General features: G+C 34.0%; 1 protein-coding gene across 15 annotated transcripts; it reads left to right on the forward strand.

Annotated features, from left to right (window-relative positions):
• The first annotated feature begins 17,015 nt into the window (after positions 1-17,015).
• LOC109810271 (uncharacterized) lies at positions 17,016-23,925 on the forward strand. Of its 15 annotated transcripts, none has more exons than XM_083063477.1 (11): positions 17,020-17,434; positions 17,594-17,834; positions 18,954-19,016; positions 19,431-20,781; positions 20,862-20,961; positions 22,030-22,147; positions 22,240-22,450; positions 22,533-22,662; positions 22,731-23,068; positions 23,148-23,249; positions 23,337-23,925. In XM_083063477.1, the coding sequence occupies exons 4-9, from the start codon at positions 20,159-20,161 to the stop codon at positions 22,779-22,781; spliced, it is 1,233 nt and encodes a 410-aa protein (XP_082919603.1). In that variant the 5' UTR covers positions 17,020-17,434; positions 17,594-17,834; positions 18,954-19,016; positions 19,431-20,158; the 3' UTR covers positions 22,782-23,068; positions 23,148-23,249; positions 23,337-23,925. The 15 variants fall into 15 exon arrangements, with proteins under 15 accessions (XP_082919598.1, XP_082919601.1, XP_082919602.1 ...); XM_083063479.1 differs by having other exon boundaries at positions 22,746-23,068; XM_083063481.1 differs by having other exon boundaries at positions 22,533-22,578.
• The last annotated feature ends 2,148 nt before the right edge of the window (positions 23,926-26,073 follow it).

A 26,073-nucleotide genomic window follows, 5' to 3' on the forward strand; every position in this document is an offset into this window, starting at 1 on the left:
TCTCCCCCTCCATGGACTACTGTCCATACCAATGTGGTCAGACAGATCAAACAGCAGGTTAAAGTTTTACCCTGTCTATACCTACCCAACCCCAATCTCCCAAAGATTGTCGAAACTGATGCCTCTGATATTGGTTATGGAGGTGTTCTCAAACAAGCCATGCATGATTCTGAAAATTGCATTGCTTTCACATCAAAACATTGGAACAAGGCCCAACAAAATTATTCTACTGTTAAAAAAGAAGTTTTGGCCATTGTACTATGTATTTCAAAATTTCAATCTGATTTGTTGAATAAAAAATTTTTAGTCCGTGTTGATTGTAAATCAGCCAAAGATATTTTGCAAAAAGATGTTAAAAATTTAGCATCAAAACAAATCTTTGCCCGCTGGCAATTAGGGTTTAGGGTTTAGGGTTTAGGGTTTAGGGTTTAGGGTTTAGGACATGGTCCTGTTTACTTCAATTGTTTTCCAAACAAAACTGTGAGTCTCTTAGACAGAAACGTCTTAGATTCATTATTTTTAAATATCAGATTGCATGGGTTAAACATGAAAGAAGGTTCTATCCCTGCAGCACTCCTGTATATCTAATTATACATATATATTTTAAAATTATATTAATTAAATATGTATATAATAGTTTATCTCAAAAATCAATTCATTTAGATATTATAAAATATTTTATTTTAAACATCAATTAAATAATACCTTGCTACTTATAATTTATTTAAATATTTATAAATGAATATTACATTAACTCCATTGATTATTTTAATCCTTGTCTTTAATTTTATTAAATATAAAAATTATTTACCTAATATATTTTGAAATTATTTTCATGAATCTTATTTTATTTCAATTGTTATTTTAAAAGTTAGGCTTAATCATTCAATTCAATTGATATAATCGTGCTAGTTTCATTGTTTAAAAACAATTGACTTATACAAAAATTAGTAAGAATTTGTGAAACAATTATAAAATGAAATATTTTTTAGTAATTTAAAAAAATTATTATCCTTTGATTTTAATTTACTTATAGATGTTCATAGTATTTAACTTATGATATATACACCTCCTTTTTATTACAATTACACCTGCTTTGTTTAAAAAGGCTAAAATTGCTGACAGTAAAGCTCGAATCCACACACATACTTACATGGAGAAAATCTTAAATCTTCCCCCTTAACTAATTGGGCAAACCACCCGCCGGTTCTTTTTGATCAGTTTTTAATACATCACAATGCGTTTCCTTGCTTTTTTCTCTATTAAATAAAATACGTGACTGTTCTAACGAAATTTTTTTTATTCGCACATTTATTTTAAAGTTTCACGTTGAAATAAAATTCCAACACAAATTTACATATTTTATAACTAATATCTGGTTTTAAACTTGATATGAAAATATTATGATATAACTTGATAAGATTTTAAATTAGTATTTTATTACTGGTTGATAATTAGAAAATAAAACAAGGATAAATACATTTTTTGAATTTTATATCTTAGATTTAAGATGAATAAATATATTAATTTAATTAATAATTTATTTAAAATGTTAAAATTTAATTTATAAAAATAATATTTTAAAAGAGAAGTGTTATAATAACACAGGTGTAACTTTTACTAAGTATTACATCGCTCAATAACTTTATATTAAATGTGAATTTTATAAATTCAACCGTTAGATTGAAAGTTTTTTACTCTTAGATCATATATACTAAATTTTATATGAATTCAAGATGATTTGATACTTCATTCTTGTAAAATAAAATTGACGTAACATATACATTTCAAAATATATTAAAATATGAGCACTTTGATTACCTTCAAGTTGTTGTTCAATTTAAACAAAACTTGATATAAACATATAAAGTGATATGAACTTTCAATTTAACGGTTGGATTTACAAAATTCACATTTAATATAAAGTTATTGAATAATGTAATACTTAGTAAAAGTTATATCAGTGTTATTATAACCCTTCTCATTTTAAAATATAAAAATTATTATTTAGATTTTTAAATTTATAATAGATAATTTAAATTGTATCATAATATTAATTTTAAATAGAAATAAGTAGATTGTTAATTATAAAAATAAGTATATATAAATAAAGATTAATTAAATATAATATAATTATTATTATTGGTAATATAATTATTAAATATATTATTATATTTTTATAACGGTTCGGATACACCGAAATGAGAGGGATCCAAAGATAGTATAAGTATGAGATTGTATATTTGAGGATGACTTAAATGAATTAATTTGTACTACCTATACTGATAATATGCATATGCCTTTCTGTAGCTTATTTCTTAAGAACTCTACAGTTAAGCGTGCTTGACTTGGAGTAATATAGGGATGGGTGACCTTCTGGGAAGTTTCCCAAAAATTGTGTAATTAAGGACAAAACATGTTGAAAAGTGAAGTATTGTAAAATAGAATTCTTGAGAGGCCAAATATGAGTATTTCGTAGCGATCGAATTTGCAACGTCTATAAAATTTAATAAAATAAAAAATAAATATTTAGCAACCGATTTATTCGGTCACTAATTTGGTCCCCATACACATCAGCGACCAAACCATTGCAACCATTCGCTAAACAGCGACCGAAAATTTTGGTCGCTAAACCAAAATTTTCGATCGCTAAATAGCGACCGAAAATTTTTTGGTCACTATATAGCTTTGCGAATAGGGTTTTTGCGACTACTTAAATTCGGTCGCCAATTCGGTCGCTAAGACAAATAGCGACCGATTTTAGTAATTTAGCGACCAATTTTGGTGGTCGCTAAATGCAATTTTTTTTGTAGTGCCATTACATGGATAAGTTTCCTTTCTACTAAAGCTTTCCCCCCCTTTTTTTCACTATCATTAAAGGTGGAAGAAGAAGTAGTCTCATTTTTACTACTATAGTGGTCTTTGCCCCTTAAGATCATGGTCTTTTTGGTAGAACATTGAGAAGCAATATGATATCTCTCAAGACACTTAAAACACTTAATGCTACTAGTCCTGTAACTAGTGTTGGTAGTTTCTTTCTCTAGAAAAGATTTTCCTTTATCCCTTCTTTCCTTGGATGGTTCACTCTTAGGGTAACTCTTAAAGGAGTAACATTCCTTCTTAAGGTCCTTCTTATAGTGTGAAGAATATGATAATTCCTTCTTAAGAGAGAATTTCCTCCTGATTTGTTGCTTAACCTTTATGCATAACTGGACCAAGTCATTGAGGTCCCTATATGGAAAAAGCTCAACTTTATCCCTAAACTCAATGCTCAAGCTACTAAGGAACCTAGCTATGATGGTTCTCTCTTCCTCCCTTATACTCACTCTCAACATGTATAACTCCATCTTTTGCCTAGACTTTTCAACACTTATGTTCTTTTGATAGTATCTTTGGAACCTATCCATAAGCTCCCTTTCATAGTAGGAAGGTATGTGCCTCCTTCTCATGGCACTTCTAAAGTCATTCCAATATTTGATACTACGCTCATTATGGAGCCTTCTCTCATGCTCTAAGGAGGTTCACTAGTATATAGCATATCCTTGAAAACTAAAGGTTGCTAGTGGAACCTTTCTCTCTTTATTCACTTTGTGGCAAGCAAAAAGTTATTCCACTTTTATCTTTCAATCAAGATATGCCTCTTTTGGGTTCTTATTGGTAGTAGTCATTCATATATAAGTTATCTACATGACGAGTGGAAATGTTTCTCTTAGTGGAATCACTATTGTGCGAGCTACTACCATGTTTTTTTCTTTTATTTCTTTTCTAGAAGTTCTTGTTTAAACCCTTTAAGGTCTGGCTCACGCTTCTATTTTTTCCATCTTTTTGTTTTTCCTTTATTTTTCTAACATCTCTTTTTTTCTCCAAAGTTTAAGTGTTCTTAGTTCACCCATAAGTTTTTCAAGGTTTGGAGGGGAACTAGAGTTACCCCCCCTCCCCTTAAGAGGTGTGTAAAGTGTTCCTAGGCATGATGCAAGTTTGTTTGAAAAAGTTTTTTCCTAAGATAATGAAAATGCAAACTAATGTGTTGTAAGAAGTTTTTTAAACCTCTTAAACACTGTAATCGTGAACTAGTTGTGAACCTATGTGAAATTTCGAGTGGACACTTATGACTCTCCCAACACATTTTTACAAGTACTAAAAAAATTACATTCAAATTGAAAGTTTTGAGTAGGCACTTAGATCCTCTCAAAACCATTTCCAAGTAAGAGATCTACACAAAGACAAGAGAATAAACACAAAAATCGAGTTAAAAACTAGAGAAACAAGTCTTCAATTCTTCTCCTAAACAATGAACAAAGTCATTAGTGTAAGAGAGATCTAGTGTTTGCACTCCTCTTAAGGTGTTTGGTCTTCAAGCTCTTCCAAAAGCACTACAAGAATTTCGCGGATTAGCGAGGGAATTTAGCGAGGGATATAAATCCAAGCTATTTCCTCGCTAATTAGCGAGGGACTGGCGAGGAATACAGTTCCTCTCTAATCCCTCGCTAATTAGCAAGGAAATAGCTTGGATTTATATCCCTCCTAAATTCCCTCGCTAAATAGGATCATTTTGCGACCAACCTTCATCTCCTCGCAAATCTGTCGCTAAAGCTAGTGCTTATTTAGCGAGGAACTTAGGCCCTCGCAAACCCCTCGCAAAATTATGAGTCAAAATATAAAAACGAATTTTTCATTTAGCGAGGGAGTTTTCTTGTCGCTGTAGACCCCTAAAATTGTCCGGGTCGGAAATAAAACTCGAAGACTCTCAAAGATCGAAGGAAAGTCAGCCAGAAGGACTCCTAGAAGACCATAGGATGGCTATCTGTAGGTTTAGAGGTCTTAGAGTAGCTTAAAATAAGGAAGTGGAGGGAATGAAGCCCAATACGGCCGTACTAAACTTAATACGGCCGTATTGAAGCTTCAATACGGCCGCAGTGAACTCAATACGGCGTATTGAAGTTTCTGAAACTTCAATACGGCCGTACTGAAATCAATACGGCCGTATTGAAGCTTCAATACAGCCGCAGTGAACTCAATACGGGCGTATTGAAATTTCTGAATTTCAATACGGCCGTATTGAACTCAATACGGCCGTATTGAAGTTCAAAAATTTCAATACGGCCGTATTGATTCCATAGCCCGTATTGCGCCTGTTCCCTATAAATATGGCGTCATTTTGACGTCATAGGACACTTTTCCACTGAGTTTTGACTCCCTCCTTGAGTATTCTGGGGTTTTTGAGCAGTGTTCTGCCCTAGAAATCTCTCTGGGAGTCGATCCGACGAAGTTCTGGAATTCCGAGCATTTAGCTTGGAGATTCGAACTTAGTCGAAGGGAAATCCTCTGGATTTCCATAGTTAAAATTTTTTAGGAAGGGGTGAGCGGGCTTGTAGAGCGAGGGAACGCCAAAAAGCTTCCCAGTTTTACTTGATATATAAAAAGCACGCTTCAAGAGGTTTCTTTTCTAAAAATCCCTTCTTTTACTGCTTTCTGATTGTACATATTTAAACTGTCATCATGTAGATAGTTAATTTATAATTGCTTAGAATAAATAAGGGTAATTTAGTAATTTTGCACTATTATTTTTAGAAATAATCTGTCATAGGGAACCCGAAAGGGGTGCTGTGGGGTGCTAACACCTTCCCCACGCGTAACCGACTCCCTTACCCAACTCTGGTTGTAATGGCCGAAGTTGATTTATAAAATCAATTGCCTTATCCCTTTTTCCAATGTTTTGAGTAAAACATTGGTGGCGACTCCACGAACCCTTCCTTTTTATGAAAACCGCTAATCCATGGAGGGTCCCGCTTGGGATTAACATGGATTGGTGAGCCTTTTAATAAAATTGCTCGTTTGACGAGGTCTCAGTTTGAGAATAAGTCACTCTAGCAATCCATACTTTTCAAAACAATAAAAGAGTCCAACCATCCTTCGCGAATGCCGAAAGCCCGTTTCGGGCCGGTGGCGACAGATGGCGACTTCACTGGGGAAGCCTCGAGAGTCAGTCCCATTTAGTGACAGATTATTTTTAACAAATAATAGTTAAAATTACTTTATTACCCCTCACTTGTATGATAACATGTTTATCTATTTGGCTTTAATAACTGTTGTATTTTTAAATTTACGCAATTGTTTGAAATAAAAACTGCACACAAACCTTTGCACACAACAGTTTCCTCTATACCCGGGGGCATGAGTGATTAACCATAGGGAGTGGATGTTAGTACGGCCGGTTGTCGAATGGGTCTATAGGTGCCCGTAGACCGTTGTCGGAAAACATCACTCAAGGTGATAACCATGAACTTGAGTCCGACGGTGCGTTGGAGCTTTCCATCGACCTACGATGAGAGGAATTAGGTCCCTATAATGGGGGCACCTTGGGGGCCTTGGACTGGTGAGAATAGTTAGAACCACCTTGAATATGCACCATTTCTGCAGGATACCCCTACCTCGTGATTCGCTCGTGACTGTTCATGGATGAGTGAATTGTTTGTGTAAATGCTTATGTGCAATTGTTTGTGCATTAATAATAAACCTGGTGATAAGGTCTAAAGAATAATCCCCATGCATGAAAATGTCATGACATGAGAGGAAAAACCAATGTGTGAAAATATAATAAAAGTAAGGAGCATAGACATCATTATCAATAATACCTCATGCATCCTCATCATCATTTATAGGTTCACTAATACCCTCTCGATGTGAGTGAAAGAGACCCGTGACTATTGAGATTCTCCGTTGTGGAGAGATCATAGGCTAAGGAGGGTGATAAACTCTCATCTTAAAAAGGAAGCGCCTTAAAGATGACAGATTATCAAGCTCACATCAAGAGTGTATTCATACCATGAATAAACTAATTAGAATAAAACATTCATTTTAGAAAGTGGCTGGTCATCTCTCTGTCCTCACACGCGCGCAGAAAATCAAGAAAATGGAAGCATTGGAGGAGCAAAATAAGAAGCTCACAACCGAGCTTTCACAGCTTAAAGAGCAGATGGCGCAAATGATGGAACTCATGCGTCAACATAACGTCCATGGATCAAGCCACAGTGACCATGGGTCCCATCATGAGGAAGAGGAGGTGCATGAAGAAGAGCCTCCACACGCCATACCTATTGGGGCTGGAATTATGATTAAAGAGCCCGAAGTTTCAAAGGAACAATTCCACGCCCTAGAGGATCGGCTAAGGGCTATGGAGGGGCATGATTTCGATATTAAAGATGCCGCCGACATGTGCTTAGTGAGGGATATTCAATTTCCTCCTAAATTTAAAGTGCCAGATTTCCCGAGATACGTGGGATCGACTTGCCCCAAAAGTCATCTCACCATGTATTGCCGAAAAATGGCTGCATATGCTACCAATGAAAAGCTCTTAATTCATTGCTTTCAAAAGAGCTTGGCTGAAACCGCACTCAATTGGTATATGCAGCTGGATGGAAATCTAGTACACACATGGAGGCAGTTGGCCGACGCCTTTCTCAAGCGCTATAAATACAACATCGACCTAACACCCGATAGGTCAGATCTTCAAGCCTTGAGTAAGAAAAATGATGAATCTTTCAAGGCGTACGCCCAACGTTGGAGAGAGTTGGCGGCACAGATAGAGCCCCCGCTGTCGGATAAGGAGACGGTGTCCTTATTCATCAACTCGTTGACTGGTCCCTATTACGATAAAATGATAGGGAACACAACGACACTCTTCTCGGACATCATCACCATTGGGGAGAGAGTGGAACAAGGACTTAAAAGTGGGAAGCTGGCTAAGCCTTCCCAATCATATGAAGCTAAGAAGGCCTTCGGGAAGAAGAAGGAGGGTGGAGTCAACGCCATAAATATTTCTTCATCTTCTTCCACTTCGAAGTCGGGAAAGTCGCAATACAACCCTGTGAGGAAGTTTGATAAACTTCCGACCACATATAGCGACCTCCTACCGAAGCTAGTGGAAGCACGTCTTCTAGCTTATGTTCCACCAAAGAAAATGGATCCACCCTACCCCGACTGGTACAATCCACAAGATAAATGTCTATACCATTCGGGGGCACCGGGGCACTCAACGGAGAACTGCAGAGTTCTCAAATATAAGGTCCAAGACCTTATTGATGCTGGGTGGGTACCTTCGATTCGACAGCACCCGACGTGAGCAAGAATCCTCTACCAAAGCAGGAGTAGAGAATGGCAAGCCACGATAGGGCCCCTTCATATTTTTCTTTTCTTTTCTTTTAGGGACTCATGATCAGTACCCGAGATCATGAGAACCTTTTCATGTAAATAAGGGTCTTTGTACAGTTTTAATACATATCAATAAAGAGGCATTTTTCACATATCATTCTCTCTTTTGTTCTTTTCTCTCTTCCCTCATTAATATTAATAATTCTAAACCTAAACAGAACCAATAAAATAATTATGTCTGTAATTGTTCGCTCTGACCGAGATCCAAAGTTGAGGACGAATGGGTTGAGTTGGACAGTGATGAGGAGACCATCTCTCCGGATCTGCAAAGACTGCTAGAACGAGAAGCTCGCCTACTCCAACTCGTCAAGAGAAATTGGAGACTGTGAATTTGGGGCATGGCCGAGAGATATAAGAGGTCAACATTGGGACCCATATCAGTGATGAAATAAGGACACATGTTTCCGCTATGATTATAATAAAATCATTCTTCATTGCTTCTTTTCTTGCTTATAATAAAATTCTAAACCACATTATTTTTAACCCTGTTTGAATAAACATGAATGAGGTTAAAATCATCTTAATAATAATAAACCCACATCATTTTTATGTGGAGGTGTGTGTGACAACTTGGAGCACCTTCCCTTGGCCTTGACAAGTGCCATCATGGGTAAAAAGAAATCTTTCAAAATAAAAGAAGCTCGGCAGGAAACTCAAAAAAGGGGACTGCGCAAAAATAAGAGCAAAAGACCCGCTAGGAATCCCACGAAAGGGTGACCTAGGCAAAAGTTAGGGTTACAAAAATAAACAAAAATAAAGGTCCGCTAAAACGCCACAAAAGGGTGTTTTAGGCAAAAATAAGGACAATCAAAAAACAAAAATAAATCCATGATGATACCATGAACCGAATTCAAAAAGAAAGGTTCAAGGGAAGTTATCTAAGTTGTCAAATCACAACGTCAATAAACAAAGATTTTCTTAACTTCATAAGTGTTTAATCAAACAAAGCCTAAACACATAAGCCTACCTTGGCCATCCATTCTTACAAAAACCATTTTTTAAAAAATAAATCCCCTCTAAAACACAAACTTCAGAACAAAAATATCTTTCTTTCCTTTTCTCTCTTGTCCCAAAAGATTTTAGAATAATCTAGTGGAAGCATGGAGAAATAAATCATCACTGATAATGGATCTAATCTGAACAACAAAATGGTGGAAGAACTGTGCCAAGAATTCGAGATCCAACACCATAATTCTTCCCCATATCGGCCAAAGATGAATGGGGCAGTCAAGGCAACCAATAAGAACATCAAGAAAATAGTGCAAAAGATGGTTGTCTCATTTAAAGACTGGCACGAGATGTTACCCTTCGCTCTCCGTGGTTATAGGACTTCTGTACGCACATCTACAGGAGCTACTCCATTCTCCCTCGTCTATGAGATGGAGGCAGTTCTACCCGTCGAAGTCGAAATACCTTCCCTAAGGGTAATCATGGAAGCAAAACTTTCCGAAGCAGAATGGGTTCAAGGCCGGTATGACCAGTTGAACCTCATTGAAGAAAAATGGCTGAACGCCATATGCCATGGTCAAGCTTATCAGAGGAAGATCAAAAAGGCTTTTGACAAGAAAGTCCACCCTCGGGTCTACCATGAGGGAGAGTTGGTAATGAAGAAATTGCTACCAACTCGAAAGGACAAAATCGGAAAGTGGGCCCCAAATCACAGAGGACCATACGTGGTAAAACGAGCTTTCTCAGGAGGAGCATTAATCCTCACGGACATGGATGGAAAAGAACTTCGATACCCAGTCAACACTGACGTGGTAAAGAAGTACTATGCTTGAAGACGTTGCTTGCATAGGCCCGCTAGGATGAAAACCCAAAAAGGGCGTCTTAGGCAAAAGTTAGGGCAAAATAAAAAGCCCGCCAGTACAAGGGTACTAGGCAAAACAAAGGCGAATTTATCCCCGCTAGGATACGTCCTAGACAAAAATTAGGGGCAAAAGAATAAGATGCAAAAACAAAGCAAGCAACGATCACTTGAATCGAAAACCGAAAGGCGGATCAAGTGATTATCTTCTAGAAGCAAGCGTCTTGCAGCATCTACACTCCTGACACAGGCATCTCACCCGAAGCAATTAGGGGAGCGTAAAGAGCAACAATTACAGATATAATTGTTAAGCCCAATGTATATAGCCTACCCTGGCCAGCCATTCTTCAGAAAATCCTTCTGTATATCTTTCTGTAAAAACACTTGTGAATATCAATAAAATATCTATTCATTTTCTCTTCTCTCTTGACCATGTGATTATGCCTCTAAAATTGGTATTTCTAAAAAATTGTATGAAATTCCTTAATAATCGGTCAATAAAGAAAATTGGAGGGGTTCCTATAAAATCCATAATCTCCTGCATAAAAGGCTCACAAAAATATTCCCTCACGTCGATGACAGAAATTCCTCCAAGAAAAGGGGGATAGGGAGAGCCATTCATTTTTCTAAAAACATTAAATAATAAAACTTGCATTTGTGCATCACACACATTAGTTGCACATTCAAAGACCTTATCATGAGGCAATTGCATAAAATAGAAAAAATAGAAAATTGCTTGTGTATGACAGCAGTCAACAAAAGCCGAAAACGAAAAAAGGCAAGGATACAAACAATACTCCTCAGTTTGTACAGAATAAATGAGCCTGGAGAGGCTTGCCGAAACAATACTCATGCAGAATAACTGAGCCTGGAGAGGCTTGCCGAAATAATACTCCCACAGAATAATTGAGCCTGGAGAGGCTTGCTGAAAAAATACTCCCACAGAATAACTGAGCCTGGAGAGGCTCGCCGAAATAATACTCTCTCAGAATAACTGAGCCTGGAGAGGCTCGCAGAAATAATACTCCCCAGAGATATCTCAGCTTCCACTCACGGGCCAAATTCCCCAGTGAAAGCTATCAAAGCGAGATCAACAAAATTCCCCAAGGGAGGCTTGATCATCTAAACAGAATATCCAAGTCGAAAGGACTTAAACTTCCTCAGTGGAAGGTAGCTTTCCAACTCAAGCGATGAGTGAAGCTAAGCCTGAAGAGGCTTTCTAAATAATACTCTGGGATAAATAAACTTTAAATCCCCACTCGCCTACTCAGAGGCACCCCCTCAAGAAAAAATCACAAAAGACAAATAATCATTCCCCAAGCGGAATCCGGCACTCAGCCAAACACCAAACATCAAGATAATTCGCCTACTCAGAGGCACTCTTTCAAAAAAGAAAAAAGAAAAAAGAAAATCCAAAAGATCAATAACAATTCCCCAAGCGGAATTTGGCTTTTCAGCCAATCATTGAACATCAAGATGATATGCCTAACAGAAGAGGCTAATCAAAATCAATGACAAAATCCCCAGCGGATAATAGCCTACACAGAGGCAACAAAACCAGAAAAACAAAAAGAGTCGCCCGAATAAGGATAACCGGGATACTCCACAACGTCAAAAGGACGACAGCCAATCATAAGGCATCGCTCACATCAGAAAAAGCATCTTTGTGTCTGCACCCCCAAGGAATCAGAAATTCCCCAATGGGCACCAACTACCCAATGGAAAGTTGGGACACAAGAACCTATGAGTAACTGCACATCCCCTAGACGGATCCCTGCGTTATCCAGCCCTCAGTGGCACAAAAATCAAAAAACAACTGTCGAAGCAGCATCGTGGACTGTGAAGACAAAATCATCTCAAAGCCTAAGAGGCAATACTTAGCTACCCAGATGTCCAGAACACCGAGGTATGCACAAGCCTGGAGAGGTAATACTCAGCTACCCAGATGTCCAGAGCACCGAGGTATGCACAAACCTGGAGAGGTAATACTCAACTACCCAGATGTCCAGAGCACCGAGGTATGCACAAGCCTGGAGAGGTAATACTCAGCTACCCAGATGTCCAGAGCACCGAGGTATGCACAAGCCTGGAGAGGTAATACTCAGCTACCCAGATGTCCAGAGCACCGAGGTATGCACAAGCCTGGAGAGGTAATACTCAGCTACCCAGATGTCCAGAGCACCGAGGTATGCACAAGCCTGGAGAGGTAATACTCAGCTACCCAGATGTCCAGAGCACCGAGGTATGCACAAGCCTGGAGAGGTAATACTCAGCTACCCAGATGTCCAGAGCACCGAGGTATGCATAAGCCTGGAGAGGTAATACTCAGCTACCCAGATGTCCAGAGCACCGAGGTATGCAATGAGCCTGGAGAGGCGACGACTAATACTCAACCTGGAGAGGTTACTCAACAATTTTCCACCGGAAGACGCTACAAGTCAGAAGGTTGGCATATCACCCGGACAATTGGGTCAACTCCTTTACTTGTCAGCCGGTACATCAAAAGGCCGTCCGACTAAGTAAAGGGGGGGCAGCTGTAGACCCCTAAAATTGTCCGGGTCGGAAATAAAACTCGAAGACTCTCAAAGATCGAAGGAAAGTCAGCCAGAAGGACTCCTAGAAGACCATAGGATGGCTATCTGTAGGTTTAGAGGTCTTAGAGTAGCTTAAAATAAGGAAGTGGAGGGAATGAAGCCCAATACGGCCGTACTAAACTTAATACGGCCGTATTGAAGCTTCAATACGGCCGCAGTGAACTCAATACGGCGTATTGAAGTTTCTGAAACTTCAAGACGGCCGTACTGAAATCAATACGGCCGTATTGAAGCTTCAATACAGCCGCAGTGAACTCAATACGGGCGTATTGAAATTTCTGAATTTCAATACGGCCGTATTGAAGTTCAAAAATTTCAATACGGCCGTATTGATTCCATAGCCCGTATTGCGCCTGTTCCCTATAAATATGGCGTCATTTTGACGTCATAGGACACTTTTCCACTGAGTTTTGACTCCCTCCTTGAGTATTCTGGGGTTTTTGAGCAGTGTTCTGCCCTAGAAATCTCTCTGGGAGTCGATCCGACAAAGTTCTGGAATTCCGAGCATTTAGCTTGGAGATTCGAACTTAGTCGAAGGGAAATCCTCTGGATTTCCATAGTTAAAATTTTTTAGGAAAGGGTGAGCGGGCTTGTAGAGCGAGGGAACGCCAAAAAGCTTCCCAGTTTTACTTGATATATAAAAAGCACGCTTCAAGAGGTTTCTTTTCTAAAAATCCCTTCTTTTACTGCATTCTGATTGTACATATTTAAACTGTCATCATGTAGATAGTTAATTTATAATTGCTTAGAATAAATAGGGGTAATTTAGTAATTTTGCACTATTATTTTTAGAAATAATCTGTCATAGGGAACCCGAAAGGGGCGCTGTGGGGTGCTAACACCTTCCCCACGCGTAACCGACTCCCTTACCCAACTCTGGTTGTAATGGCCGAAGTTGATTTATAAAATCAATTGCCTTATCCCTTTTTCCAATGTTTTGAGTAAAACATTGGTGGCGACTCCACGAACCCTTCCTTTTTATGAAAACCGCTAATCCATGGAGGGTCCCGCTTGGGATTAACATGGATTGGTGAGCCTTTTAATAAAATTGCTCGTTTGACGAGGTCTCAGTTTGAGAATAAGTCATTCTAGCAATCCATACTTTTCAAAACAATAAAAGAGTCCAACCATCCTTCGCGAATGCCGAAAGCCCGTTTCGGGCCGGTGGCGACAGTCGCAAATCCCTCGCTAATGAGTTATAAGTATAGCCCTCGCAAATCCCTCGCAAATTAGTGTGGGAAAAAGTTTTTCGTTAATCCCTCGCAAATAAGAGATTTCGTTGCTAGTAGAATTTGAAATTCAAGTATTTGTAAAATTTCTTGAAATAATATAATTTCAAATTCTCCCCAAAAAGTAAAAATTTGAAATTTTTCATATTTTTTTCTTTTTATTTTACTTATATATATTTTATCTTATTTGTTATCTCTTCATTTTTTTTAGTTATTGAATATTTAAAAATATTTTTAAAATTATTAAATATTATCTAATATTAATTTTAAAAATTATTAAATATTATCTAACATTATCTATTAAATAAAACTATTGATTAAAAGATAAAGTAAACAAACTTTTAGACTTAATTTATTGAATAAGAAATTCAATATATAACGTAATTACATTCATTAAATAACTTTTTAAGAGTTACTTTTGAAGTAACTGAATTTTCACTCATATATATTTTTTAAAACACACACACACACACATATATATATATATATCATCATAAATTTTAAATATAATTTATATGTTTACAATATGAATTTAGTCCGTATATGTTTTGTTTTCTTAATTATGATAATTTAAAATATTTTTGTTTATTTTGATTTATATATGAATTTAGTCTCTGTAAGTTCATGTTTTTTCAATTTTAGTTCTTTAAATTTTTATCCTTATAAATATGCATTTTTCAAATTTTAGTTCATTAAATATATATTATAATTTTCTTTCACTTTAGTTCATGTAACTTCGTACTAACAACTAAAAATTAGAAAGAAAAAATATAAACTTATATTGACTAAACTTTGAAAAAAAAATATTATAAAGATTGAAATTGAGAAAGGATAATCCTATAAGGATTAAAAATAATTTTAAAAAATTGGAAGGATCAACATTAAAAAACTCTAAATAAATATTTAGCTTATATTTCATATATAATATTTGAAAAATTAAAGTAAGCATAAATTATATAGATATATTAATCAATTTTATCAAGATATTTGTTAATTATCATATTATATATAAAGGAAGGTTTTTTTTTTCTAAACACGTATCACGATTTTTTTAAAAACATTTTTGCTCAACATGTTTTTTTTTACTCTATCTTTTTTAATAAATTTAATTTAATTTACCTTCTCTCCATAACTCTCTCTCTCTCTCTCTCTATATATATATATATATATGTGTGTGTGTGTGTGTATGTTTCTTTTCAATAAACATAACTTTACTTTCTTCTCTCTTGCCACATCAGTATGCTATAATACTTTTGTTTTTATAAGTTTTTTGTTCTAAATATTATTATATTTTTATACAATTGTAATTTTAGTACATTTATATCATATATAAATAAATTTTAAATAAAATTTTTATTATAATGTTGTTAAAAGAAATACTACTTTTTAAAGTATTTATTTTACTACTAATGCATTTTCTATAGCTCATAAATATTGCATGATTGTGTGAAGAAAAAAATACACTTACCTTTTCTCCGAAAAAAAATATAAAACACGTATAATATTCAGTAATATTCGTTTCAGTAGTTTGAATTGTAAAAATTTTAATCAACTTAATTTAATTTTTTATTTAAAAGTATTCAAAATAAAAGCAATATTAATATTATAAGAGGTAAAAGTAATAAATACATGAGATTTAAAACAAAACTAATTGCATAGAGTAAATATTTCACTTTATTTTTAATGTATTTTAAATTTTTTTCAAATACCAGTATTTTATTATTTTTAAAACTAAAACAACAACTTATTACTATGTATAATTTTTTTTATATTTATCTTTATTAATATTATTTTGAAATTTAAAATAATATCATATTAAAATTATAATAATATATCTTTTTGTATATTTTTATCAGTATTATTTCTATTTAGTTTATTGTTATTTTTAATTATAGTTTAAATTAAATTCATTTATAAATATAAAAGTTATTTAAATTTATCAAATAAAAAATTTAAAATATTTATATGTAATAATATAATATGTTTAAAAAATTATATTAACTAATATTTTTTATATTTATATAAAATAAATGAAAAAAAAAAGTTATTAGCGCCTTATTTCTTTAGTTTCCCTCCTAAACCCTTAGGCTTTGTTTGGATTTGAAGATGGAAAATGGGGAGTGGAAAAGGAAAGATTTGAAGGGAAAGTGAGTGGAAAGTGAGGTTGTTTGGATTAAGGGAAAGTGAGTGGAAAGTGTAGAGAAAGTTTGTAAAAGTTTGTGAGTGAATTGATTGATGTGATAGATAAAAATAAATTTTTAAATTGATAATTGTGTAAGATTACTGTTTTACCCTTAAGTTAAAAAAGTTTATAATTATTATAATTAAAAAATAAATATATAAATTTTAATTTAAAAAATTATAAAATATTAAAAATAATTTAATTTAAATATTTACTTTAAATTTAATGATAGATAAAAATTAAAAATTTAATAAATAAATATGATTTATACTTTTACCCTTAGATTAAAATGAGTATAATATTATTTATTATAAATAATAATAATTACAATAAAATTATATTAATAAGTATAATTTTTAAAAAAATAATAAATAATGATAAGAATAAAAATAAATATTAAAAAAATAATAAGAATCATAATAAATAATAATGATGCTAATTATAATAAATAATATTAATATTAATAAAAATAAAAAATATTATTATTTTAATTTTATAAACAGGTATTATTTTTTTTATATTTTCACTTTTTGATATTAATATTTAAATAATAGGATTTTCTTAATATAAAAAAATTGTATAATATAAATAAACAAACTTTAATATATATAAAAGTGAAAAAATAAAAATATTAATATTTAATTTATATATATAAATTAAATATTAAATATTATATATATATATATATATATTAAATATTTAAAATATATATATAAATTAAATATTAAATATTAAATATATATATATATATTAAATATTTAATATATATATATATATATATATATATATATGAAATATTAATATTTAATATATATATTATATATTAAATATTAATATTTTATATATATATACGATTATGTTATATGTATAACATATAACATGATTATGTTATATGTTATACATATAACATAATCGATTATGCTGTGTATATATATACAGCATAATCGATTATGCAAGACTACATAATCGATTATGGCCTTGCATAGTCGATTATGTAGCCTTGCATAATCGATTATGCTTCCTTTGTATATGCTTCCTCTACTGCATGGCACACTACGCATGCATGCGAAGGGGCATTTTCGGGTTTTTATAAATCCTACGTGGCTTTCTTCTGCTTTCTTCGCTTTTGTGCGAGGACGAGAATCACGCTTCTCCCCCCTTTTCTTCGCCTTTTCGTCGTTGCAAATCACCGGAAACGAACAACAAGTTTCTTCGCCTTTCTTTGCTCGTGAACAGTAAATCCATGGAAACAAACACTACCTTAGAGTGAAATTGCCCCTTCTCTTCCCAATCCCTACTTCTCCACTCTTCTTCAAACCCAAGCCGTTCATCTGTTCCGCCCTTCTTCCTCGCTGCCGTCAACCAGGCCGAACCGGACCGCCTCCCTCAAACCACCGCCCGCAAGGTCCAGGTACTCAACTCAATCACCGTATCTATTATTTGAAGGTGTAAATTTTGTAACTGATAATGAATACTCCATATGTTTTTATTGCGCTGTCAGCTACATTTTGTTTTTTCCATGGGGCATTTCAGTGAACATATTCAACTCTATGTTTTTATTTGCAAACAGTCGGTTGCGTTTCCGGTGGTAGACTCCGAGTTGCAGTGAGTTGCGGAATCGTTCCGAGTCTTAACGACACAGTGCTTCTGAGGAAGAGACCTAGAAGCGGTTCCGCTAGTGGAAGCGACTACAACCTTATGGTGGTTCTGGTTCTGGTTTGGAGGTAGCGGTTTCTCTTCTTCTTGGTTGGTTTGGGCTTGTTGCTCGAGCCATCGCTCTTGTAGTTGAGCGAGAGTGACATAGTTGGAAGGTAAAGAAGCTTGATTTTTTCTCTTTTCCATTGATACACTCTCACACACACGCTCTGTTCAAGTTATTTGATTTATTTATGCTTTACTCCTTTGCTGATCTGGCTATCATTGCAATTTGGAAACACAAGTAAAGCGGTCTACTCGAAACCGTAACTTCCAGGATAAGTTAATTGAAAATTAAAATATTATTCTTGTTTTTTATATGCTTGACTCTTGGGACAGAAGATTGTGCTTTAAAGTATAAACAACAGAATGATTGCAACCTTGATTAATAAATTTGGAGCCACTTTTAGATTATCAATAGTTGTAAACCTCAAAATTGATTTTGTTCTCTTGAAAAAGTTTTAGTTTCCATTCTTGTTAGTTGTTACTATTCTTTCTATTTTGTTTTCCATTAATTGTCTGTTTATTGTACTCTTTAATATTTAATTGTTATGATAAAGTTGTACTCTTCACTATGAGTTGTATTTGATTGGAAACCTTAACATGAATTTTCTTTACTTGATGAAATTATAGTCTGTGAATGGCTATCTGTTTACATGAATTCCAATGCATGCAGACAGAGAAGCATGTTACTAGGTGACTCCGGGAAAACATCCTTTTGATACTGGACTGATGGAAATACAAGCATGCGGATAATCTACACTTTTTTTGGGTTATAAAGCTCCAGTGTTCTTATTTTTGCTATTTGTGAAAATCCTTTGGACCAGCAACAGTTATAGTACTGTAAGCAAATTAGTTGTGGTCCAGTGGATTTGGAAATACCCGTGACAGGTCTAGAAAAATGTTATAGATAGCAAAGCATTTGCTAAAGTTTCAAAAGCTTGAACTGCAATCTAGCATAAAATTTCATAGTCACTCCTCTTGGAAGGCAACATAACTAATTTTCCTTTCATTTTGAACCATGAAACTGAGATACAAAAATATAAATCTTGCTTGTGTTATTTGCCAATTAGTTCAAATGGCCACGTGTTTTTAAATTACCTTTTTACTGTTGGTCTACTATAATTGTCGTATGCTTGAACTGATATTTAAATTACCTTTTTACTGTTGGTCTACTATAATTGTCGTATGCTTGAACTGATATTTAAATTACCTTTGGATTGTTCATTCTATAGGACTGTGTTGCTTTGCTGGCATATGAACAGCCTTCGGAATCCTACTAACTTCATGTAAGGCAAGTAATTTATTATAACCTTGCTTTTTGAGGGTTGCTAGGAATAACTTTAAATGATGAAAATGAAGTGGGTTGAATTTTATTTTTATGGTTAGCATATGCTTTTATATTGAATGAGTTGAAAACTAAACATCAAAACCTTAATTTTAATATTAATGTATATTTTTGTCAGTTTATTTATATATTTTGTTCATAAATGTCATTAATGTGGATAATAAGGTAATTATGAGTGTAAAATGTACCATTTTGTTTTAGCTTTTATCTTTAGATTCATACCAAACCATATAAATGAAATTGAATTTTTATTAATTTATTTGTTCATATTCCTTATATAGTAAAATACACTATATACTAACAGTGTAAGCATCCAATTACAATAAGTGACATTGGGGTTAACACTTTTGATGCATGTAGGAAGCAAAATTTCATTATGAAAGCAGCTTTATTATGGACAATAAGTGACTTTCCAGCATATGGAATGTTATCTGGTTGGAGCACTCATGGGAGACTTGCTTGCCCCTATTGTATGGAGCATAGTAAATCATTTTATCTAAAACATGGAAGGAAATGTTGTTGGTTTGATTGTCATCGTCAATTATTGCCCATTGATCATCAATTTCGTCGTGATCGACACTCTTTTAAGAAGTCAACAGTGGTAAAATCTTTACCTCCACAAGAATTTAATGGCATGGATGTCTTAAATATGGTGAATCAACTTCATTCTATCACTTTTGGCTTGAAGGCACCCAAACAACAACAACCTGGCTTTGGTACAAGGCATAATTGGGTGAAGAAAAACATATTCTGGGAATTACCTTATTGGTCCACTAATCTAATACGACACAATTTGGATGTCATGCATGTTGAAAAAAATGTGTTTGACAATATCTTCAACACTGTCATGGACATAAAGGGAAAGACGAAAGACAATGCAAATGCAAGAGCTGATTTGAAAGATATTTGTAAACGCCCAAGTTTAGAGTTGATATTTGAGAATGAAATGTATAAAAAGCCAAAGGCGACATATGTCTTGAATGATAACCAAAGAAAGAAAGTGTGTGAGTGGATAAACAATTAAAATTTCCAGATGGATATGCATCTAACATATCACGTTGCATTAATATAGATGAAGGAAAGATATATGGAATGAAAAGTCATGACTGTCATGTTTTTATGCAAAGACTAATTCCTTTGGCATTTCGTGATATGTTGCCAAAGCCAATATGGGGAGTATTAATAGAACTCAGCTTGTTTTTCAAAGAAATTTGTGCACATGAGATACGTACTTCTGTCATGGACAATGTTAAGGTTTCCATTATTGAAACAATTTGCAAGCTTGAAAAGATTTTCCCGCCAGCATTCTTTGATTCCATGGAACATTTAATTGTGCATCTCCCTTATGAAGCCAAGGTTGGAGGATCAGTGCAGTACAGATGGATGTATCCATTTGAGAGGTGCATGTTGTACTTGAAAAAGAAGGTTCGAAATAAAGCAAGGGTTGAAGGATCCATTTGTGAAGCTTATATTGTGGAAGAAATTTCTAATTTTGCTTCTATGTACTTTGATCCAACTATACAAACAAGACACACTCAAGTTCCTCAAAATGATGATGGTGGTGAAGATGCCAATGGTGATGATAAGTTGTCTATTTTTAAATACCCATGTCGTCCTATTGGCAAGGGTCAAAAAATAATATTAACAGATAAAGAGCTTGAAATTGCTGAGACATATGTTCTTGTAAATTGCAAAGAAGTGGAACCTTATCTCCAGTAAGTTTTCTCCCTAATTTCTCAATTTTGGTAGGTTATAGTGAAATTAGTTTTCTTATTAAATTTATTATATGTATTAGACAATTTGAGGATTCGCTAAAGGAAACAAATCCCAATATTGATGAGGATGAAATAGTGGAAACTCGCGATAAAAACTTCAGTAAATGGTTGAAACATCAAGTGAGTCAACTTACTCATAAATGTATATAATGTTCTTTTTAATGTTCATAATATATACTAAGTGATGCAACCATTTTTTCTCTTTGAAATCATTTACAGGTAAGTACAAATCAAGTTGATGATCAAATGATTAAAGAGATAAGTTATGGTCCATCTAAATTTGCAACTTCTTTTAATGGCTTAATAGTTAATGGATATAGATTTCATACTAAGGACTATGGACATAATAAAGCCACCATGAATAGTGGGGTATGTGTTCGGGGAAATATATATGGTGAGAATGATTTAGACTATTATGGAATTGTTGAGGATATATTAGAATTATCATATCTTGGACATCAAAGAGTAATTATCCTATGTTGCCACTGGTTTGACCCAAATGGTGTCACTATTGATGAAAGATATGGGTTGGTTGATATCAAACATAAATCAAAGCTTCAATCAGATGAGCCATTTGTTTTAGCTGAACAAGCACAACAAGTTTACTACACAAGATACCCACAAAGTGGGGGTAGATCTAGTGATGAATGGTGGGCAGCTTGCAAAGTTAGACTGAAACTTTTTATGGCTAAGACATTAAATGATGAATTTGGTGGATCAAATGAGCTAACTTATACTGATTATTACCAAGATGATGGATCCATAAGAGCACACCAAAGTGTTATACACGATGAGACGATACCATTGTTTGATGGAATTGCTCCAATGGAAGAAGTAGGCAACAATGATATACATCATTCAATGGACAACTTGCATCATGATCACTTCATTGATGATATTGAAGATGATGAGATTGAAGATATTAACGAGTTCATAGATGATGAGGAATTATATGATTCAGAATCTAGTTATGATTAACAACTTGATTTTGAAAGGTGATGAATAAATTCTAAAAGGTTTTAGTTTCAACACATTACACATAATTATTCATTTTTTAGTGTTAAAATAAGAAATAGATAAAAGGGTTTCTAATTAGTACTAGTATTGCCTTATTTGATTACTTGTGGTTCTTTATGACTTTAATTTCCCATATAAATGATCACTTTTTGTTGTTTTAATTTTATGTAGGTAATCATTATGCCAACTACTCGAGGAAGAGGGCGTCGGGTTAATCAAGCCAATAATCCTCATCAGCTCACTCAAATTGCTTCGAATCCTCCACCACATGTTTCTCATCACTCACCTCGTATACTTTTAGAATAACATTTTAATTATTAACTCTATATTTATTTAAATGCAATGGATAAAATCTAACTTTTCTTTACTATGTTTGTCTAGGTGATGAATCTACTAGTTCATTAGCTAATGGTGGTGCTACATCAGCTAGTGGCGGACAATCATCTGATACCACCCCCTTGATTAATGGTGGTGAATCAAATACTATCCCAACATCTGATAATCAACAACCTATTATGGTGCCTTCAAGTGAAGATTCTAATGTAGAAGTTGATAAGAGGCAAATAATATCCGTGGAGGTAGTTTCTAAACCGTAAGTAAAATTGAATTTATGAATATGATTAATACTTTAAATTCATGTTATTGAACTATTTTTGGTTTGAATTGAATTATAGGAAGAGGTTTGCTCAACAATTTGTGACTCGTTATATCATTTCTGAGGTAATGTCAAGGATGCCTTATGCTGCAGATTGTTGGAAAAGTTATTGCTCTGAAATGAAAGAAATGTTATTTAATGATTTTAAGGTAAGTAATTAATCTAATAGTATTATATATTATATCATTATATCAACAACTATTTTTTTTTACTTCAGTTGTATTATTGCAAGAAAAATATCGTTTTGCATCAGAATATGATCGTGTGATGGCGAGGGAAGTTTGGGAAAAAACATGCATGGATAGGTATTCTGATCAATTGTGTAAAGACAGGGATAAAGCAATAAAAGTAGCAAACTCAAGAAATTATGAGGATTTAAGGGCTCACAAGCCTAGAGGGATGAAAGTTGAAATATGGAATGGGTTGATCGACATTTGGAAGACACCAGAATGGCAAAAGAAATATGTTGCTGGAAGACAAAACAGGGCTGCTCAGCCTGAAGCAATGGTGCACACAGGAGGGTCAATAAGCTTCGGGCAACACAAAAAAGCTATGGTAATCAAATCATATTGAATTTTGTCAATAATTACTGAGAATTTCATTACTTACAATTTGTACTGTAATCTTTTTATAGGAGGCACAAGAGAATCGTCCTGTTTCTTATCGTGAAGTGTATAACAAAGTTCACAAAAAAAATGATGGTGAATTTGTCTCAACTAGGGCAAAGAAATTTATTGTATGTTATTTTATATTTTAAGATTGATTATGTACTTTTTTAACCTCTTACTATTTCACTTATTTTTTTTTTGTTTATTATTTGTAGGAAACATATGAAGAATCAATGACACAAAAATATGGAGAAGACACTTCTTCTCATCCTGTAATTGATTCTGATCTTTGGTTAAAAGCTGCAGGTGAAAACAAGAAGAAAAGAGTGCATGGCATGGGACATAGCTTGGATCTTGGAACTAGTAGCTCTACCCAAGCTTCATCTCCAGAGGTTGCAGGTGCCTCTACAAATCTTACGCCTATGACAGAAGAACGGGTCACTGCAGTTATAAATAATGCATTGGCCTCTTTTTTGCAAACACAATTACCAGAGATGATGAGGCAAATAATTCAAGTAGTTCAACCATCAACAACACCATCAGCCAACCAACATAGGGAGGATCAAGGACGAGATGATGATTTTACTAGCTTAGGTTGATTACTATTTAGGATGACTTGTTATTTGGATTTTCTTTTTGTAAGACATTAATTAGTTTAGGTTTCTTTAAGATAGTATGCAAAAGTTAGATTTTGTAAGACATTTAACAATTTGGTTTTGTAAGAGATATTGTTACATGTAACTTTTATTTTAAATCATGTTGAATTGAAAAAAAATTATGTAGTTGATTTTAGATTTATTTAAAATATCAAATTAAGTGGCATATTTACAGGAATTCATGAGAGAATAATGTATATATAGATAAATTAGGAAGGTTTCGCGAGATATTAGCGAGGATTCGCGAGGAAACTCAAATTGTGAAGGTTTCGCGAGGGATTAGCGTGGTATTCGCGAGGGAACTCAATTCATATGCTTTGATGGATTTGCGAGGGTTTAACGACGGATTTGCGAAGGACATATTTGCGAGGGTTTAGCGAGGGATTTGCGAGGGACCTCAATTGATATATTGCTATAGAGTTGCGAGGAATTAGCGACCATATCGCGAGGGATAATTGCGACGGAGTAGCGACAAAGTAGCGACGGAATATTAAATACAATTAGCGAGGGAATTTAGGTTCTACATTTGCGAGGCGATAGCGAAGAATTAGCGGCACAAATTTGCGACGGACTAGCGAAGCTGGTTGCGAGGGAAATGCGAAGGAATGTAGCGAGGGAATTGTGAGGGATATGCATCCGTCGCTAATTAGCGACTTGAATTTAGCGAGGGAATGATCCCTCGCAAATCCCTCGCTAGTCCCTCGCTATTCTGTTTAGCGAGGGATTTGCGAGGGATCATTCCCTCTCTAATTCGCAATTTTCTTGTAGTGAAGATAGCTTCTCCCAAGAAGCCAAGCCTCTTAGGCCTTTATCAACATTCCAAGTTACTACCTTGAGCCAAGAACCTTGTTCACCTACACAAAGAAACTAACACACCAAAACAACACTAGAGAAAATTGGTAGAAGAAAAACAACAAAAGTATAACTAAAATAAGCTAAACTTTAAGTTAAATAGGCGTCACAAACTCAAAGAGTAACAAGAATATAGATAACCAAAAAGAACAATTTGGAAGCTAGAACATCAAAAGGAGTAATCCTAGGGTTGGTTCTAGATTTGGACTAGAAAAGCAAAACGACTCAAATCCATTTCCAAATTAAATGCAAATTCACATGAAATAAAATGTGAAAAATATTTTTAGATGCTTTTCGCAAAATTCTCCATATATTTAATTATCACAAATATTTTTTCCTCTTTTTTCTTGTAATTTTTTTTTACACTTTTGTTTTTCTATTTTTTGGATCTATTTTGTGACTAATTTATTTTTGTTTTAGGTACTGTTTCTATGTCACAAAATGTTCCAAAAATAAGAACATTAAATTGCAAAAAAAATAGAAGTAGAGAAAATTTAAAAGGACTTAAAAAAATTGGTGAAAATAATCCTATTACTCTTGTTTTTTAATTAGACCTTTGAATTTCAAACTTTTGAACTTCAAAGAGAGAGTTCAATATAACATTACCACAACCTCAAGATTTTTCAAGGATTCACCATAGTTTGAAATTAATTTGAATAGCAAAAAGTTCAAGGAAACAAGAAATAATGAAAACTACTAAATATATGGAAACCTAACTCTACAAGAAGCATGTTAATGATCTAATAACATGCTTGAACTCAAAGATCATAAACAAAAAAACATTATACATTTTTGGTCTAGTACATATAACAATTATTTTTGTAAGATTAAAAAATTAAAAGGACTACTAGAAGTGATTGTCGGAACCCGAAAAATTATGAAAATCTCATCGGCTAGGGAATTCTCAAAAACCAGACTAATTATCCATAATCAATGGTTTTTGAAAAGTTTCGAAGGATTCGCCACTAGGGGTGGGTAGATGGACCCGGGTCCGCGAACCAGTCTGTAAGCCCGCGGATTTCGTAGATAACAGACCCATTTTTTTCAAATCCGTATAATTATGTTTGATTTTTGAGCCCGGCCCGTGAAGTTCGCGGACTTGGAGGATTTAATCTGTGGGCTCGCGGGCTAGTCTGCGGACTTCACTAATTAATATTTTTAAATATTAAGATTTTAATATTTTTTTGAAGGGATTGAGATTTTAATATTAAGTTGTGTATTTTATTTTTTAAATTATTATGACATTAAAATTATATTTAGTTAGTATGTATTTGTCATTTGAATTATTTTTATGACATTTTGATGCTTATATTATTGAAAGTTTGGTACTATTATTTAAGTATTTGTAATTATTTTTATTATAATATTTTAATATTTAGTATTTTAAACCATTTTAACTATTGATAAATTTTAGTATGATAAAATTTAGCTTATAAATAAAAAA

The sequence above is a fragment of the Cajanus cajan genome, chromosome 9 (genome assembly GCF_000230855.2).
Source record: "Cajanus cajan strain Asha chromosome 9, NIPB_CcT2T_4, whole genome shotgun sequence".
In the NCBI taxonomy this organism is placed as follows: domain Eukaryota; kingdom Viridiplantae; phylum Streptophyta; class Magnoliopsida; order Fabales; family Fabaceae; genus Cajanus; species Cajanus cajan.

Coding starts and splice junctions, on each gene's coding strand:
- LOC109810271 (XM_083063472.1), top strand. CDS start 20,159: ATGAAAAGTCATGACTGTCATGTTTTTATGCAAAGACTAATTCCTTTG. Junction 20,782..20,861: donor GAAGTGGAACCTTATCTCCA/GTAAGTTTTCTC, acceptor TATATGTATTAG/ACAATTTGAGGATTCGCTAA. Junction 20,962..21,060: donor GTAAATGGTTGAAACATCAA/GTGAGTCAACTT, acceptor AATCATTTACAG/GTAAGTACAAATCAAGTTGA.